At 47.1% G+C, this 17113-nt stretch overlaps 2 protein-coding genes across 12 annotated transcripts in view; one reads left to right on the forward strand and one right to left on the reverse strand.

Moving 5' to 3' along the window:
- The first annotated feature begins 2604 nt into the window (after positions 1-2604).
- On the forward strand, positions 2605-12027 carry LOC143331784 (uncharacterized). Of its 3 annotated transcripts, XM_076748933.1 has the most exons (17): positions 2605-3087; positions 3749-3844; positions 6008-6091; positions 6400-6462; positions 6845-6940; positions 7060-7137; positions 7326-7400; positions 7480-7533; positions 7675-7737; positions 8193-8267; positions 9101-9154; positions 9240-9302; positions 9600-9662; positions 9766-9828; positions 9905-9967; positions 10822-10950; positions 11394-12027. In XM_076748933.1, exons 1-17 carry the CDS (start codon positions 2646-2648, stop codon positions 11672-11674), a joined length of 1842 nt encoding a protein of 613 aa, XP_076605048.1. In that variant the 5' UTR covers positions 2605-2645; the 3' UTR covers positions 11675-12027. The 3 variants fall into 3 exon arrangements, with proteins under 3 accessions (XP_076605048.1, XP_076605050.1, XP_076605051.1); XM_076748935.1 differs by lacking the exon at positions 9766-9828; XM_076748936.1 differs by lacking the exon at positions 6008-6091.
- Positions 12028-12435: 408 nt separating this feature from the next.
- The window catches only part of mapkbp1 (mitogen-activated protein kinase binding protein 1), a 26245-nt gene continuing 21567 nt past the window's right edge, over positions 12436-17113 (reverse strand). For 6 of the 9 annotated variants that reach the window (XM_076748281.1, XM_076748280.1, XM_076748278.1 and 3 more), the window contains 6 exons: positions 16495-16659; positions 15872-15953; positions 15200-15675; positions 14236-15090; positions 13894-13979; positions 12436-13813 (listed from right to left, as the gene is read on the reverse strand). In XM_076748281.1, the coding sequence (XP_076604396.1) occupies positions 13565-13813; positions 13894-13979; positions 14236-15090; positions 15200-15675; positions 15872-15953; positions 16495-16659 (1913 nt within the window). In that variant the 3' untranslated portion in view covers positions 12436-13564. The remainder of the gene's footprint in view (positions 13814-13893; positions 13980-14235; positions 15091-15199; positions 15676-15871; positions 15954-16494; positions 16660-17113) is intronic. The other 3 variants (XM_076748283.1, XM_076748282.1, XM_076748277.1) reach the window with 2 other exon arrangements.

Below are 17113 nucleotides of genomic sequence, written 5' to 3' on the forward strand. Positions count from 1 at the left end.
TCGTGGTAACTGGCTCATAATCACACTTTGTGTGTTCGTGTGTTGAAGAACTGGATCTGGAGGATTGTGGTCTCCTGTCCTCACTGGACTCTGCAGTGTTGGCTCATGTCAGCAGTTAGTGATTCAGGAGTAACTCCAGCAGAAGAAAACCCATCAAAGATCCTCTGTGAGGGAAGGCGCTCCACTCTGTAACACCCAGAGTTTGTGCAGAGTGAGACCTCTCCTCTCCAGATGATCTCGGCTCACGTCACTTCAGTAAGTTCAGATTCAGAGTTTTCACTCAGGATCAAACAACGTGTGAACGGACGCGTCCACCAAGATTCAAAGACGTTTATCAGCATCAGATCAGACTGCGCGTCAGCAGATAATCAATACTTACAGATCAGAACGTTTCTGATCGTAACTCCACATTCAAGTCTGTTAGAAACCTCAGATTCAGTGTTTGTTGACTGCGTCTGAAAGCTGAGTGGACGAGGACAAAGGGACGGTGACGTCCCCCCGCCGCCGTCTGTTTGTCTGCTTTTCATGTCGACCTTTCTGTGCTTCAGACACCGACTAACAGACAAACACTGGTTGCCACGGTGATAACGAACTGTTTACAAACCCGAAAGCGGTGTGAAAATTGGACACACGGCGGCTCGCAGGAGTGATGGACTTCAGACCCTGAAGGAGGAGCAGAAACGCTGATGCAGCCAGCGAGGACGTGAGCTTCTTCCTGTTAGACGACAAAATGAGTTTACAGGATGAGAGACATGTTCTGTCACAGCGAAAGATTCAGTTCAGTGGAGGAGGCTCTGCTCCACCCGAGGAGGTGAAACATGGCGACGCACCTGGTGGAGGAGGCTCTGCTCCACCCGTGGAGGTGAAACATGGCGACGCACCTGGTGGAGGAGGCTCTGCTCCACCCGAGGAGGTGAAACATGGCGACGCACCTGGTGGAGGAGGCTCTGCTCCACCCGAGGAGGTGAAACATGGCGACGCACCTGGTGGAGGAGGCTCTGCTCCAGCAGGTGAAGGTGGGTTTCAGGTGATGAACTCTCTCTGGGTTGGCTGACAGGACTCTTTACCTGTGTGACACCTGCCGACCACCTCCTCTTGTGTCTGTGCATGAGCTCTCTGATTGGTCACCAGCAGTGTCCGTCTGTACAAACCTTGACATGGACTGACTGTTTTCATGCACAACACTCGACGTCTGGCCTCACTCAGCTCGTACTTCCTGTCCACACTCGTCGTGCTTCAATAACATTAAAGAGGCCGATCGAACGAGTTAATCCAGACTTTGGATTTGAGCTTCAGTGGACTCGGTTTGTGAACCAGATCCAGTTATTACACATCAGATCTGGTCTCTGGTTGTTTCCCACTCGGATCTGTTAAGCACACACAGCAGCCGTGCACGTGAGTGTGCACGTGACAGTTTAGTGTGCAGATCCTCTGAGCTGCAGATTAGCACGTTAGCTATGTTTGGTATGCAGCGCTGAGGAGAAACTGATCCCTGAAGAACCATCAGCCCCAATCAAGAGGAGGTCACGAGTTCAGCAGCTTCAGAGTGCAGAAGACACAAAGACCAGAGAAGAAGAATCAGAGACCAGAGAAGAAGACACAAAGACGAGAAGGCACAGAGACCAGAGAAGAAGACACAAAGACGAGAAGGCACAGAGACCAGAGAAGAAAAAACACAGATGGTTTAAAAGAACCAAAACAAAACATTCAAATAAAGAATAAGAATAAAAATAGCAGCGCAGTCAAACATCTGAAGAAATAATGAAATAAAATGCACATAGAAAGTCTGAAGATCAGCTTTTAAAGAACTGAGAGTTCGTTGAGAAGCAGTTTGTCCACCAGAGAGCGCTGAAAGCCTGATTTTTACACTGTACAACAGATCTGAACTGGTCAATAAACGTATTGATCTGTATCAGTTGAACTGCTGTAATCGAGGTCAGTAATGAGCTTTTTGGTGTTTCTTTAGTGGAATTTCTCGTCATCATCAGTAACATCTGATGATTTATTTATTCTTACAGTCGTAGGTTCGTCCTCTGGGCAGCATGAGTCAGGACAATCTGACATTATCTTCTCAAAGGTCAGAGTGTTAGCTGAAGGTCCATGAAGGTCCATCCTGGTCCGTCCTCTGCGGAGCAGGAACATCTTCAGCTCATTTCATGTAAATCTAACTGGCAGCTGGAGCAAACTTTCTCCACAGGCTCCACTTTCTGGAGCTTTGGATCCTTTTCATGTTCCTCAGCTGATGTTTGCTCACTGTCTCTGAACTACAAATGTTCAGATTCCAGTTTGACCAGTGTTTGTTTAGATGTCTCACCTTGACCCAAATTATTGAACCGACCAACTGACCGACTTCAGCTTCTCCAACCACAACTGGAACCAAGTCACTAAAGCTTGACTGAAACCATCGAAACCAGACTGATGATTAAGAGAAACTAGAACAAACCATTAAAATTTGACTAATTTAATCCTGACGATTTGTCTGACTGTATTTTATTAGTTTTCAGTCCTGAAAGAAGTAAATAAGTTTCTGTGAGTAGACTCATTCATCCCAAGATTAGTGTGTGTGTGTGTGTGTGTGTGTGTGTGTGTGTGTGTGTGTTTATAAGCTGTTGGTCTCTTGTTCAGCGACAGGTTTTGCTTCCAGGATGAAGTCTGCTCCGTTTCTGTTTCTGTTCCTTCTCCTGTGTTTGTCTCCAGCTGTCAGTCAGGGACAGTTGGAGGCTTCTGTCCACCAGGAGGACGACGTCAGGACGGGTTTGGAGGACGTCAGGACGGGGGCTGATGTCCCTCTGGAGCTCCCGGTCCTCTGGGACGAGCTGTGGGGTTTGAAAGAGCTGGTCCTGAGCCTGAAAGCGGCGGAGGTGGAGCAGCGTCAGGCCCTGCGGAGCATGGAGAGCCGGCTGAGGGACGGGGAGGTGGAGGCTGAGCGGCAGAGACGTGGCCTGGACGGACTAGAGGAGATGGTGGTCCAGCAAAAGAAGGAGCTGAGGAGCACTCAGGCGAGGATGGAGGATGACAGGAAGCTGGTGATGGAGCTAAACTCTGATATGAGGAGGAAGGCGGAGGAGCTGGAGGAGCAGAGCAAAGGTAGGTGATGGAGGGGGATGGGTTTGATGTCACAACCAAGGTTCACCTTTAACACAGGAAGCAAAAACAGTCGACTTTATTGTTTAAGAGTAAGTTAAGAGAGCCAGAGGACCGAAGTACGGTGGCCCTGAGGTGCAAAACTCAACATTGTTTTCTAAAACCTGTTTTCTGTTTTGTTGTGTCTGTCGCCCTGGTAACCACAGCGGTCAGGCACCGAAGGTCATCATCAGATCTTTATCTCATCGACTTCTATAGTTTCAAAGCCACAGCGGTGCTTCAAGCTAAAGGCTAACATTGGCATGTAAACATGCTTACAATGACAATGCTAACATGCTGCTGCTTAGCAAATTTAATGTTGACCATGTTCACCGTGGTAGTTGAGTGTGTTAGCATGCTAACACAAAGCCCAGCTGAGGCTGATGGGAATGTCGTCAGTTCTAAAGGTATTTGGTCATAAATCAAAAGACACATTAAATGTTGACCTGATGATGGCGCTAGATGAAAAGTCAGAGGATCAGTAAAGTTATTACAGTTCATCCTGATGGGAACATGAATCTGAGCCACATTTGATCACAGTCATTGGACACTTGCTGAGATGTTCCCGTCTTCCTGTCAGTCCGTCTCTGCTCGTCTTTCAGTCGGTTGTGTTTCGGTCTTCCAGCTCAAACAGTCACATTTAAGGCTGAAGTGTCGACGCTTCAGTCCAGACTGAACACCAGCGAGAGCTCGGTGGAGGACCTGGAGAAGAAGAACACAGGTGAGCCACCTGACTTCTGCACATTAACTCACACTTGAAGTATTTACAGCTCTGACGTGGAATCTCAAGTATATTCATTGCTTCACCTTCAGCTGACATTTCAGGTGCTTTCAGCGTTTACATCTGACAGTTCAGCTGCTCTTGTCTCTTTAACTTGAAGTGACTGTTCAGTTTTTTCTTGTGTCTGACATGAACCAACATTTTAGCCGTTTTCACATCTTCCTCCTGAGCTGACAGATCAGTGCTTTAACTGCTAACAGGCCTTAAACCTGAAACCAAAAGATTTTCACTTCAGCCACTCTCAACACTTAGAAATCAGCTAAAGCTTTAAACCCCATCAGTGAGAGTTCTTTACCATCTACTCACAGATTTGATTGTTTGGAAAAAAAGCTCAGGGCGGCCTTTGAAACAACATCAGAGGATCAAAGCAGAAGCTACTGGTTGATAGAGCAGTCCCCTAAAACTCAAGACTGCCCAAGACTAGGCGGACCAACCTGAGCACCGCCTGGTTGACCTTAGCACCGGGTTGACTACAAGAGGCGTACGACTGCCTCACTCATAGATACTGGAGTGCTTGGTACTACACAGGGCCAACAGTACATTTAATCAATGCAGCTGTAGAAACAAAGCAGGACAGCAGACATCCAGGACAGCTACAAGCACCGGGGTATTCTACAGGCCAATGGGAGCCATGATGAGGATGCAAGGAGGTCAGCCACAGACAAGTACCTCCAGAGGGTGAGACAGGTGCTAAAAAGTCAGCTCAGCGGAAGGACTAAGGTCTACCAGTCATCAGATACCCAGCTGAACAGTAAGCTGGCCACAGGAGGAGATAGATGCCACTCATGTCAAGAGATGAAAACACCTCACAATGCATGAAGGGCTCCACCCAAATTCCAGCACCCTGAGACTCTATGAGCAACGAAAAGATGGGCGAGGATTCGTAAGTGTCAGAGCCACAATCCACGATTTAACAAGAAGAAACTATGAATATGATGAAGTACTAAGAATCTCAGGCAGCAGAGGACAGAAGGTGATGACGGTGAAGAGAAAATACCACAGAAGACCAAGCCCTGAATGGGATGGACCATCAACACTTAGAGGATGAGGCTGAGATCCAGATATCCTGCCAGAGGCTAGAGAAGGCCAGCACAGAGGCTCTGATCGTGGCAGCACAAGCACAGGCCCTAAGCACCAGATCCACAGAGGCAGGGGTCTACCACAGCAGACAGGATCCAAGGTGCAGAAGGTGCTCCTGAGACAGTTCAGCTCATAGTAGCAGGGAGGAAGTTGCTGGCATAGTGTACAGGAACATCTGGGCCAAATATGGATTAGACACCTCAAGTCCCAGTGGGACACACCACCGAAGACTGTCGAGAGCAGCAGAGCTAAAATCATGTGGAGCTGACCAGCAGCTCGGGGCTGACCAAACAGAGAAGAATCAGAGGGACAATCCCCCTTATTTGTCACACAGTAACATCCACATGCCACACACACGCCATGCACTGGTGAAATTTGTCCTCCGCCTTTAACCCATCCTGGTCGTCCTTCCTCCGCGGCACCAGGAGCGGTGGGCTGCCATCCGACCGGCGCCCGGGGACCCAGTTCTTTTTGTCTTTTTGTCAGGTGGTGATCTTCTTGCATGTTTTTAGTGGGGGGTACTTTTATGGAGGATACCCCAGGTGAACACGGGGAGAACATGCAAACTCCACTCAGAAAGGCCCTTTTCCTCGAGCAGCAGGCGCCGAAGGCATGGTGGAGGACACGCCCCCGGCGCCCACAGCGAGAATCGAACCCGGGACAATTCTAGCTGAGGCGACAGTGTTTCCACCGTGCCACCCAGACTGTGGTGGTTGACAAGGAACAGAAGAGGAGCGGTGATAGATGTGGCCGTCTGACAGTAACATCAGAAAGAAGGAGCATGAGAAGATGGAGGAGTACCGAGAGCTGAAGGAGCGTTTTGCTGTGACCATGCTGGATTCTTTGGTCGGTGCTGCTCGTGAGTTCGAGGGGTGTCGGACAGTGAAAGGTCTGATGTTTATGTCGCAGTTCTAAACCTTATAAAGGCACAAATATCTGAGCGATGGTCACATGTTTTAACACCAGTATGGGCAGTGGTGTGTTTGTGGTTGCCATGGTAACCCTGTGCCGGTGTCTCCACAGCGCTGGCGGCAGAGCTGCCGTTCCTGCAGACGAGACTGAGGGCGAGCGAGAGCACAGTAGAGCAGCTGAGGAGGAAGAGCGCAGGTCATCTCATCATCATCACATTTAACTGTTCTTGTCTTTGGTGACGTTAAAACATGCGTGCTCCTTTTCTCAACAGCGCCCCCCGTGGCCTTCAGTGGTAATTACAGGCTAATGCTAAGGGCTAAACGTAGTGCAGCACTGGATGATGGACGACAGGAGACGTTTCTGTTTAACAACAGAGAGGCTTCTGTTCCGTTCAGCACTGATGGATTCATGTTAGACACAGCTGACAAAGTTCACCCTGATGTCAGACTTCAGTAAATACAGTCGGGACGTAAAACCAATGTTTGTTGTCCGTGTGGTTTCAGTCCTGGCCGTCAGACTGTGCAACACCGAGAGTCTGATGGAGGAGCTGATGAAGCAGACCTCAGGTCAGATTCAATTCTCTGTTCCTCTCTTAACTTTCATCAACCCGCTATTGATAATAATAACCGACTGTAATGCAGCTGTATGCAGACCCAGGTGTTATTAATGTATTAAATATATAAAACACAGCTGTAATAACATAACGTCAGTCTTTAAAGGACAAGTTATAGCAAACACTGAAAATGTCCTCATCAGCTTATAAAGTCAGAGGTAAAGGGTTTCTGGTCTGCTGGTGGCAGCAGAGAACAGAAAATTCAGCATTTTAGAGGAAAATGTCCCAAATGTCAAATACCTTCATGCCTTGATATACATGACAGCAGTTATAGAAACACTGAATAAAGTTTAAAGGTTTGAATGTTTACAATATTTAAACCTTTTATTTCCCAGCATTCCCGTCCTCCAACAGCTCATCTCCATCTGAAGCGTCTGAGCTGGAGAGTCGACTCAGCGTCCGTCTGGAGGAGCTGGACACAAACACACAAGGTGCCTGAAGTGATCGATCAGTAATCAATAATCAATAATCAATAATCAATAATCATTCTCTGAGCTGTTTGTTTTTCACTGATTTAAAATAAAGTCACGTTTGACGAATGTTGCTTCAGCTCTGCAGAGTCGACTGAACACACTGCAGGAGAAACTGAACGCTTCAGCTGAGACACACGAGCAGCGGTTCATCCACGGTGAATCACTCATTCACTCACTCACTCATTCACTCACTCATTCACTCACTCATTCATTCACTCACTCACTCACTCACTCACTCACTCACTCATTCACTCACTCATTCATTCACTCACTCACTCACTCACTCACTCATTCACTCACTCATTCACTCAGTTTGTTGTTATGATGCTTTCACTGATTTCAGATCAGATCTTAGAGCTCAGCAGCAGACTGAACCTCAGCCAGCGTCACCTGGAGGAGCTGGAGAGAACTTCTGCAGGTCGGTCACGTGACACACGGGTCACATGACGTGATGATGTCAGTGAAGCAGTTTCAAAATTCACTTTCTGATGGAACAGGTCGACTGAGGTCTGTGGAGAGACGAGTGGACGAGCTGAGGACAGAAGACACAGGTGAGACACACCTGGCTGAGAAATGTCCAGAGGGGTCTTTTAAAAATCTTCTTTTTGACATTGAAATCTGTGTTTGATGTTTTCAGCTCATGCTCAGTTTCAAAGTTTCTTTGAGTTCTTGTTTATCTCACGCGGTTTCAGCTCTGACAGACAGACTGAGTGCAGGTGAGCGTCGACTGGACGAGCTGCAGGCACAAACCACAGGTGAACAAATCAAACACACCTCAGTGAATCCAGGTACACCACAGAGAAGAATTCAGTTCAAACGGTTCACTGTAAAACCACGTTTCCATCCAGAGCGGGAGTCCGAGGACGGTGATTGGTCCAAGCTTAGATCTGTACCAGCTGCAGACCAGGTTTCAGACTGTGAGTCTTAAACAGAAACAGCTCATACAGAGTTCTTTGAAGATACTCAGACACTTCACACAGCAAGAGGAGAAGGTCCTCACAGCACACCACAGGACAGGAAGTGCAACTTTAAGCAGGTGTAAAGGTGCGCTTTGAGCCACTTCCTGGACATGGACAGGATGTGATGTGACTTCCGGTGTCTCCTCGGCTGGTTTCAGTTCAGGCTGACAGAACAGGTGACTGAAGGTCCACAGACAAACTCCCACAAACACTCTGACTGCTGTCTGTTTTTGTATCTGCTGGTGTTTCAGATCAAACCTCCAAACTGAACAAACTGCAGAGAAACGCGAACACAACTGAGCGTCTGCTGGACAGAACGACCACAGGTACATCACCTGTCCGTCAGTCGTCAGTCAGCCAGCACACACGTGATTCAAGCTGCAATAACAGGAAAAATAATCCCACTGAGCCTCAGAAAAGCTGATTTTTACTGCACTTAAATATACAGTGCATTTGAGGTAGTTGTACTTTACTCGTTTCTTTTCACGCCGCTTTTTACTTTCTCCAGCTTTAGTTGCTTTACAGATTCAGATTTTTACACAAAACACACGACGAGTCCAGAAAATGTGACATTTTATTTGTTTAACAGTTTATACAAGGACATCTGAAATGATTAGTTGCTAATCAATAAGTGGATGGACAGGAAATGATTGATCATCTGTTGTTTTAATGGTTTCATTGATCTCTGCTGTGGAATCATCTGATGTTTGATCTTCTCAGATGTTTGATTTGCTGCTTTTCCTCTCAATGATCTCAATGATCTGAATGTGTTTGTATTGATGTGGAGCTTTGGACTGTTGGTTGGACCAAACAAACATGGTGAAGGCGTCACTTTGGGCAATTTGTGTCATCAGTGTTTTTACTGTTGTAACGGGTCTGAAGGCTTCCCACACTTTGCAGTTAATTGTAGGTTCCACTTTATTTGCTGTGAACATTCAAAGCTTTGTGACGGTGGAGGCTGTTGGATTGGACTGCATTAGATTGTACAGGTGGACCTAATAAAGTGGCCAATGAGGCCATCTTTGTGTTTAAAAACGGCAGGAAATGATGTAAAGTGACAGACAGGAAACTTTTAGTGATTTCTCAGAGTCAAACCTTGGAGGATCCAACATGGCTCCCTGAGGAACTCCTCTGTAAACATGAAGTGTTTTCTGTGTAGATCTGGAGGTCAGACTGAGGTCCACTGAGTCCCAGCTGGAGAATCACACTGCAGGTAACATCATCAGCTCTTCAGTGTGGCTTTGAATGAATCCTTCGTTAAAGCAGCCAGTGAAACATGAACCATGTGTTGTTTTTAGCTCTGGAGGTCAGACTGAGCGTCAGTGAGAAACAGCTGGAACACCTGAAGGCAGAGAACACAGGTAACACACTGAAGCTCTCACACTGCTCATTAATATTCATGTTTTATTTCTACACGTCAACTATGAAGTCATACGAGGTGGAGGAGAGTTTGGAGCAAAGATTTGAACTCAGAGAAAAAGTGAAACATGAGTCGTCAGACTGAAACTGTGGAGGATCCAACATGGTTCCCTGAGGAACTCACACATGTGAAGGTTCCTCACAGAACCTGCTAATTCAGCTAATTACAATGATGTGATTGTTATTGTAACATGATTTGAATATTTTCTAGGAAACATTTGTTTGATTTGTGTTTTCAGTTCAGTCTGTTCAGCTGAACTGGATGGAGTCCAGACTGACAGACAGCCACAACAACACTGCAGGTAGTTCTGTTTCTACTGACATGTTTTATTAATGCTAACGCTAATGCTAACGTGTCTGTATGAATATATGTATAGAAATAAATCAAATGTGATTATTGATCAGCTCTGGAGCTCAGACTGAGGTCCACTGAGTCCCAGCTGGACGGCCTGAAGGCAGAAAACACAGGTAACGCACTGAAGCTTCACACTGTTTGTTCACAAACTGAAGTTCAATGTTTGTTTGAACTGTTTTCTGATTTCAGTTCTGAGCTCCAGACTGAATGAGACTGAAGATCGTCTGCTGAACCTCACAAACACAAAGTCAGGTCTGGACTAAAATCTCACAGTGATTTTCGTTTCTCTTTGTGTTCAAAATTTTCCGTGAAGTCAAATCAGGAGATTCCACTTTAATTTAAAAGGTTTCATCTCTCTCACATCCTGTCTGACTCTTCAGTTATCTGAAGGTGTGAAGTTACTGATTTTAGCAAAGACATGTTGAGTGTCACAGTTTCAACCTCCTCCGACGCCGGCGGTCATTTTTTATTTAGTTTGAACTTTGAAAAAAGCTGATTTTTACCATTAGCTACCATGCTATACAGTTAGCTTGTATATACAGTGCATTTGAGGTAGTTGTACTTTACTCGTTTCTTTTCATGCCGCTTTTTACTTTCTCCAGCTTTAGTTACTTTACAGATTCAGATTTTTACACAAAACACACGACGAGTCCAGAAAATGTGACATTTTATTTGTTTAACAGTTTATACAAGGACATCTGAAATGATTAGTTGCTAATCAATAAGTGGAAGCTGATTTTTACTATTAGCTACCATGCTATACAGCTAGCTTGAATATGCAGCTCATGCTAACGTTTGTTACAGTTCATGTCATTATTAGTGATTTCTGGGACACTTCAGAGATCACAGCTGTCGATGCAGGTTTTCAGCCACGAGTTAAACAGTTTATATATCGATATCATCAGCAGGCAAACAGAGAACATCTTCAAAGTGAAGGAAATCATATTCAAAGGTTTTATTCTTCAAACGTGATCAGATTTTGATGGGAAATATTTACAGTAGAGGGTATAAAAACCTATTCTTACAATAATGACGACATTGTCATAAAACCTGTTTTTATCTCTTAAAAAGTTGAGTTCTTGAGAAAGTGAAACTTTTCCTTCCAGACAAGCTGAAGGTGGCGTTCTCCGCCGGACTGACTGATTCAGGATCAGTCGGACCATTTGATGAGGAAACGACTCTAATCTTCTCCAAAACCATCACCAACATCGGCCGAGGCTACAACCAGACAGCAGGTAGACACATCACGTGCTTTTGTTGCAAACATCAATTAAGATATCATCATCATCACGTTTTTCAGCCGGAAACTCGTTTGTTACGTGAAGAAAAACAGAAATGAATCCAGATAATTAAGACGTCTGAGGGTTGTTTGCTCCTTGTGTTCGAGGTGTTTTCGTGGTCTTGACGAAGGTCAGTTTGGGTAACGACATGTTTTAGTGTTTCTGCTTCTTCTTCTCCCCTCCTGTCCTGGTTGGCACGTTCTGAATTTGTGGAGAAGTTTTCTTTCTTTCCTTGGTTTGTGTTTTGTCTCTTTTGTCTGTTTGAACCTCCTCATCGCCGTCCCGTTGATCTAATCGTGTTTGTGACCTTCCTTTTAAAAGCTCCTTGTGTTTTCAGGTAATGGGCGATGGAACCTCTTTAACTGTGTGTTAACCCTCACCTGGTCTGTGTTTGTCAGGTGTCTTTGCGGCTCCTGTCAGAGGACTTTACTTCTTCAGCTTCACGGTTGCTGATTACCTGAAAGGCTACATGGGTCTCTACCTGTACAGGAACAACCAGCCAATCATCTTCAACCTCGACCTAAACGACCACGGCGGCTACGCCTCCACGTCCAACGGGGTGGCTCTGCAGCTGGAGGAGGGCGACAGAGTTCGCCTCAGTCTGCCGGCCAGCTACCGGCTCTACGACGACTCCCGAAACTTCAGTGTTTTCTCTGGTTTCCTGCTGTTCCCCCTCTGACAGGAAGTCCCTGGATCTGTGTACGAGTGAGACATCCTCTCAGCAATAAACTATCCTTTCAGTTTTCAGACTGGAACTGAAAGTGTGGACTTTTGTTTTGGAAGGATGAGCGACTTCCTGTGGTCACGAGCAGGATGAATGTCATGTTTACGCCTCTGAAGTTAATGAACATTAATAACCGTTAATAACTCATGAATAACTTCTGTTGGAAGGGTGAAACAGGAAACAGTTCGAGGAGAATGTGTCGGTCAGAATGCTTAAATATCAAGTTTCAGCATCAACCAAGGTCCATTTCGACCTTTTTCCCGGGTTTTAACTGAGATTTGCAGCAACAAATGGAACTTTAAACAGCATGTTTCAGAAGATTGTGTTTTCTGTTCTACAGATGCAATAAAACATCTGGAAATATTCTAAACGTCTGGATTTAGTCTGTGACAGGACACAGCTTCAGCCACTCTGACGTGTTTTCAGCGTTCATTCGTGACCTGAACAATCGGGGTCTCCTCTTCGCCAACATTAATTTGACAGTTCATTCGTTTGTGCACGTCCCATCAGATCGGCTGACCAATCAGGAAACAGGCTGACGTTGAGGGCCGTCCAATTGAAACTTCTGCTGTGTTCAGTGGTCACATCAGCCTCCATGACGGCCGACCGAATGCTCACCAACTTCACTGTGTTTCTGATTTATTTCCCAAAAGAGTAAAAGAAAACTCATCAAACAGCCGACCAGTCAGCTTCCGAGAAACAGTTCTAGTCAAAACTCAAATTAAGTCTCAAACTTTTATTAAATTGAGAAAAAACATGAAAACATTTCAAACTAAACTTTGACCTGTTGGTTTGTGAGAAAGTCAGTGTTACAACAAACTGTTAGAAACAATTGGACCCCAAATTTAACCCCAATAACCCGAAAAGTGAGTCTCTAAAAACAAACGTCCTCCTTTCGACTTCAGGTCCATGATTGTAGAAAAACATGACGTCAGTGTAAATTCAGAAAGTCAGTCAGTAGTTAAACTGTAACAGTAAATAAATACGAAGAGTCCATCAAAACTATGCGTCACCTGAATGCATCATGACGCTCTGCTGCAGGAAGTCTGTTTCACATCCGAGTGAACTCAAAGAAAATTTACATCAAATCAAAGAACAATAAAGTTTGTTCAAAACAAACGTGACAAAATGTCTCATATTGCTGTTTGCTCCTTCAAAAAGTTTCTACAGTCTAACATCAACGTTTCTACGACAACAATCAAAGATCAATGATCCAAACCATCCGTTGGCTCGTCGTCATTCCCTCCAAACAACCTTCAGGGAATGTAAACAAAAAAAATCAGCCGAGAAACGTCTTTAAAAAACAACTCGACTCGAAAAAAGTTTGTCGCTTCAGTTTCTACAAACTCGCTCGTTAAGACCGGAGAGATTCTTGCATAACAATAAAAAAGGGATAAAAGTCCAGAATCAAAATCAAAATGGCTTCAGATCCTTCATCTATGAAGACGAGGAGGAGGAGGAGGTGAAGAAGACAAGTAAAATAGATGAGGAGGAAGAAGAAGATGAGGGAGAAAGACGACAAGAAGATGGAGGATTTGGACACAGAGGACAAGAAAGAGGAGGAGGAGGAAGATGAAGACAAGAGGATGAAGATGAGACTGAAGAAGGATAGAAAATAGTAAAGAGAAAAAACAGGAGAAAGATGAGGAGGTAAAGAAAAGTAGAATTGATCAGGAAAAGGAAAGGAAGGAGGAAGACCAAGACTAAGGAGGAAGAGTGGAAAAAAAACAGAAGAAGAGGAGGAAGATGGTTTTAGATCACAAGGACAAAAAGCAAAGGGAGGAGTAAAGCATGGAGGAGGAGGAGGAGGAGGAGGAGGAGGAGGAGGAGGAGTGGAGGGTGTCTTCAGTCTTCAGAGTCGTGGGTATTGATCCTCCTGTGAACGGCCTGCAGCAGGAGCAGAGAGTACTCCTCCAGGAGGGCCGCCGTCTTCACCTCACCGACTCCTCCCAACCCCCCCTCCACTCCCACAATGCTCGGCGTGCTGAGCGGCAAACAGTCGAGCTCCGCCCTCATGGCCTGGAAGGCCTCTGATAGGACGACAGCCATCTGACGCTGGTGGGGGGCGGAGTCATCAGGGGGGGAGCCGCTCACCTGGAGGAGAGAGTGACAGGTGAGTGACCTGAGAACACACTGCTGATGATGTCACAGGTGATGTCAGCAGTGACACTCACCTTCCTGTACAGGTGAGTTGCTCTCTTGAAGCAGCTCTGCAGCTCATTGGTTAGAGCTCTGCAGGTCTCCACACTGATTGGCTGGTCTGCACAGAGAGACGCAGAAGGTAAGAAGCACTTTAAAAAGTCCGAAGTGACGACGTGAACTTTGAGGAAAAGAAAACGGGTTTATTTTATTGGAGGAAGTGAGGAATCAGAGTTTGTGCCGACGGTTCGTTCGAAACATCCGTCTGATGTGACAGAAGACGTGAAGAAGAAGAAAAACACGAAGGAACAAGTGAAATGTTGAGAAGTGACGACACAAAGGAGGAATAACAATAAAAGAGGAGTGAAGCATCTCACCCTTCAGTATGGAGGGAGAGGGAGAGCCCCGACGAAGAGATGACAGGATGAAGGGATGAAGAAGAGGAGGAGGAGGAGGAGGAGGAGGAGGAGGATGATGAGAGTCCAAACCTGTGTTGTCTCTCTGCTCTGCATCGGTTTGAGGCTCCTCCTCCTGTCGTGGGGGAGTCAGGGGGGAGACGGACACCGGAGGAGGCCGCGAAGAGGAAGACGAGGAGGAGGGTGATGACGAGAAGGACGCAAGGGAGGGCTTGTCGGGGAGCGGCCTGCCGGGGACCCGAGCCTGGAGACCGCGGGGGGAAGGGGCAGCCTGGTTACCATGGTTACCCACTGACAAAGACGAGGAGGCGGCGACGACGGGGACAACGGCAGCGTGAGGGGGCGTGGCCAGAGCCGCGTTGGAGGCCACCACGGCAACAAGAGGAGGCGGAGTCTCATTGGCCTGAGAGGAGGAGGTTACTGCCTCCACCGCCAGCGAAGACGTCACTGAGGGATCCTCACTGGGGTCAGACATGTTGAGGCCGTCGCCCACAGAGATGGAGCGCGACATCTTGGCCATGGAGCTGGCGGTGGGGCTCATGTAGGAGCGCGGCACTGATGGAGCGGAGGAGGAGGAGGACGACGACTTCCTCGGAGTGACAGCAGAAGGAGCAGCAGCTGCAGCGGAGGTGATGGCGACTGTTTCCTGCTGGGGCGACCTGGGGGAGGCGGGGCTGGGTCTCTGAAGGGACTGGGCTGTACATGGGGGGCGTCTTGGAGAGGAGGGGAGGGTGGTGGGACGTGACAGGGGGAGCAGCAGCTGGGGGGAGGCCTCTCTGGACAAACGGGAGATTGAGTGAGTGAGCGAGGAGTCACCTGAGGAAGAGAGAGAGACTTTAGTCCTGGACAAGTCTCAATTAATGTCTGGACAGACTGGTTTACACCTTTACTGTTCACCTTTGTGTCTCGATCTTCTGAGTCTTACCTGTGTCGCTCAGCAGGCTCTGGACTGACTGAGCCTTCCGAAGTCCAGAGGAGGAGCTCAGATGGGAGGCTGCAGCCCGAGCCGTTGGGCCCAGGTTCCTCTTGGACTCAACTGTGGTTTGGACCTTCTTCTTCAGTGGGGAGGGCCGGTGGGCCTGCTGGGCCAAGGAGGTCCCCTTATCTTCTACCTGGTCCTGGAGCTGATCTGTGTTCTGCTGGCTTTGGTTCCCAGCCTCAGGAGGTTGTGTTTGGTCCTGGCTGGTCTTGTCCTGCGACTGTGCCTGGTCTTGAAGTGAGGGAATCTGCTCCTGGTTCTGTTTCTGGGTTGGGTCCTGGCTCCATGACACCCTCCTGTCCTTGGTCCGGTTCTGGTTCTGATCCATCAGAGGTCGGACCTCTGAGACCAGAGGACGGGCCTTCACTTCTCCACCTCCTCCTCCTCCACTGTTCCGAGATGGGAGAGGAAGCACAGTCCGACTGAGGAGGCGAGGAAAGAGAAGCACGTTTATCATCTGAGGCACAGCGACGCTGACGCGACAGGACAGAAAGCAGGACCAGAGGGTTTTTGAAACCTTAAAGTCTCTGCTCGCTAAAATTTAGCAAATGTCATTCTGTGCTGCCCTGATCCCGCCAGGCGACATGTTGAGGGGAGCTGTGTGATTTGATGTTTTACCTTCCAGCTGAATTCTGGGACAGGAACCTGGAGGAGATGCTGAGACTCTCACTGGAGCTGTGAGACGCTCTGCTTGGACTCCCTGTCAACAGATCACGTTATGTTGTTATGTCGGTCTTTACCCTCCACAAACATCAGCTAACTGCCTCCTGCTAAAGTTCTCTGATGGATCTGCGGTCGTCTGCTTTCCTACTGGTGCTGATATTCTCTATCAATAACAATAAATAACGGTTGATTAATAATCATAATACGCCTGATTTCTACAAAACGGTTTGGTGTCGTTGAAACTTAACTCATACCAACATGTACTTTAGCTCGCTCTGTTTTTGTTTCCACCGCAGACAGAACTCACTAATGAACCAGCACCGGCTAACGAGCCCCCAGAGGAGCTCGTTAGCCGGTGCTAACGAGTCTTTAGACCATTTTCATTGCTGACGTTTCTGAACTTTTCGGGTGGGGAGTGACTTCTGGCTTGCAGTGACAAACTTCTCAGACTCTCTCTGGGCGGTTGTGGTGTAGCTGAAGTTAGTAGTCAGTCACGAACAGCCTCGTCTCGTTTGTCGTGTTGACAGTGAGATGTTTGCCGGTGGTGGCGTGTTTGCGACCATGAGCTCCGGCCGTACCTGAACCTGAGAGGTCGGCCAGCGTGACAAAGTGTTCCTTCAGGAAAGCCTCCTGGTCTGGAGTCTGAGGGACGAGCTGAGAGGCCCTGACCTCTCCTCTTCCTCCCTCGTCCTCATCGTCCTCCAGCTCAGAGGAGTTTCCATCCACACTGAGAGGCTCTGAGTCTGACAGATAACAGAGGAAGACAGACCGGTCATGTCTCACCGTCTCCTGCAGGTCTTTCAGCAGTGGACAAAGTCGTCCTGCGTTGACAATGTGACTAAAGTAAAAGTATGTAAGTATAATCAGGAAAGAGTACTTCAAGTATTGACAGTAAAAGTACTGCAGTGCAGTAAAGTGTCTCCTTTGTGTTAAACTCAAACTAATGATTCTTTTCATTCTGGATCAATCAGCTGATCATTTCCCCCATCGATCGATCGATCGATCGATTGCTTTGGAAAAATTGTGAAAATAGTGAGAAATGTGGTCACAAAGAGCCCAAAGTGACACCTTCACCATGTTTGTTTGGTCCAAACAGTCCAAAGCTCCACATGATTCCAAACACATTCAGATCATTGAGATCATTGAGAGGAAAAGCAGCAAATCAAACACGTGAGAAGATCAAACATCAATGATTCC

This window comes from Chaetodon auriga, chromosome 14 (genome assembly GCF_051107435.1).
Source record: "Chaetodon auriga isolate fChaAug3 chromosome 14, fChaAug3.hap1, whole genome shotgun sequence".
Lineage (NCBI taxonomy): Eukaryota > Metazoa > Chordata > Actinopteri > Chaetodontiformes > Chaetodontidae > Chaetodon > Chaetodon auriga.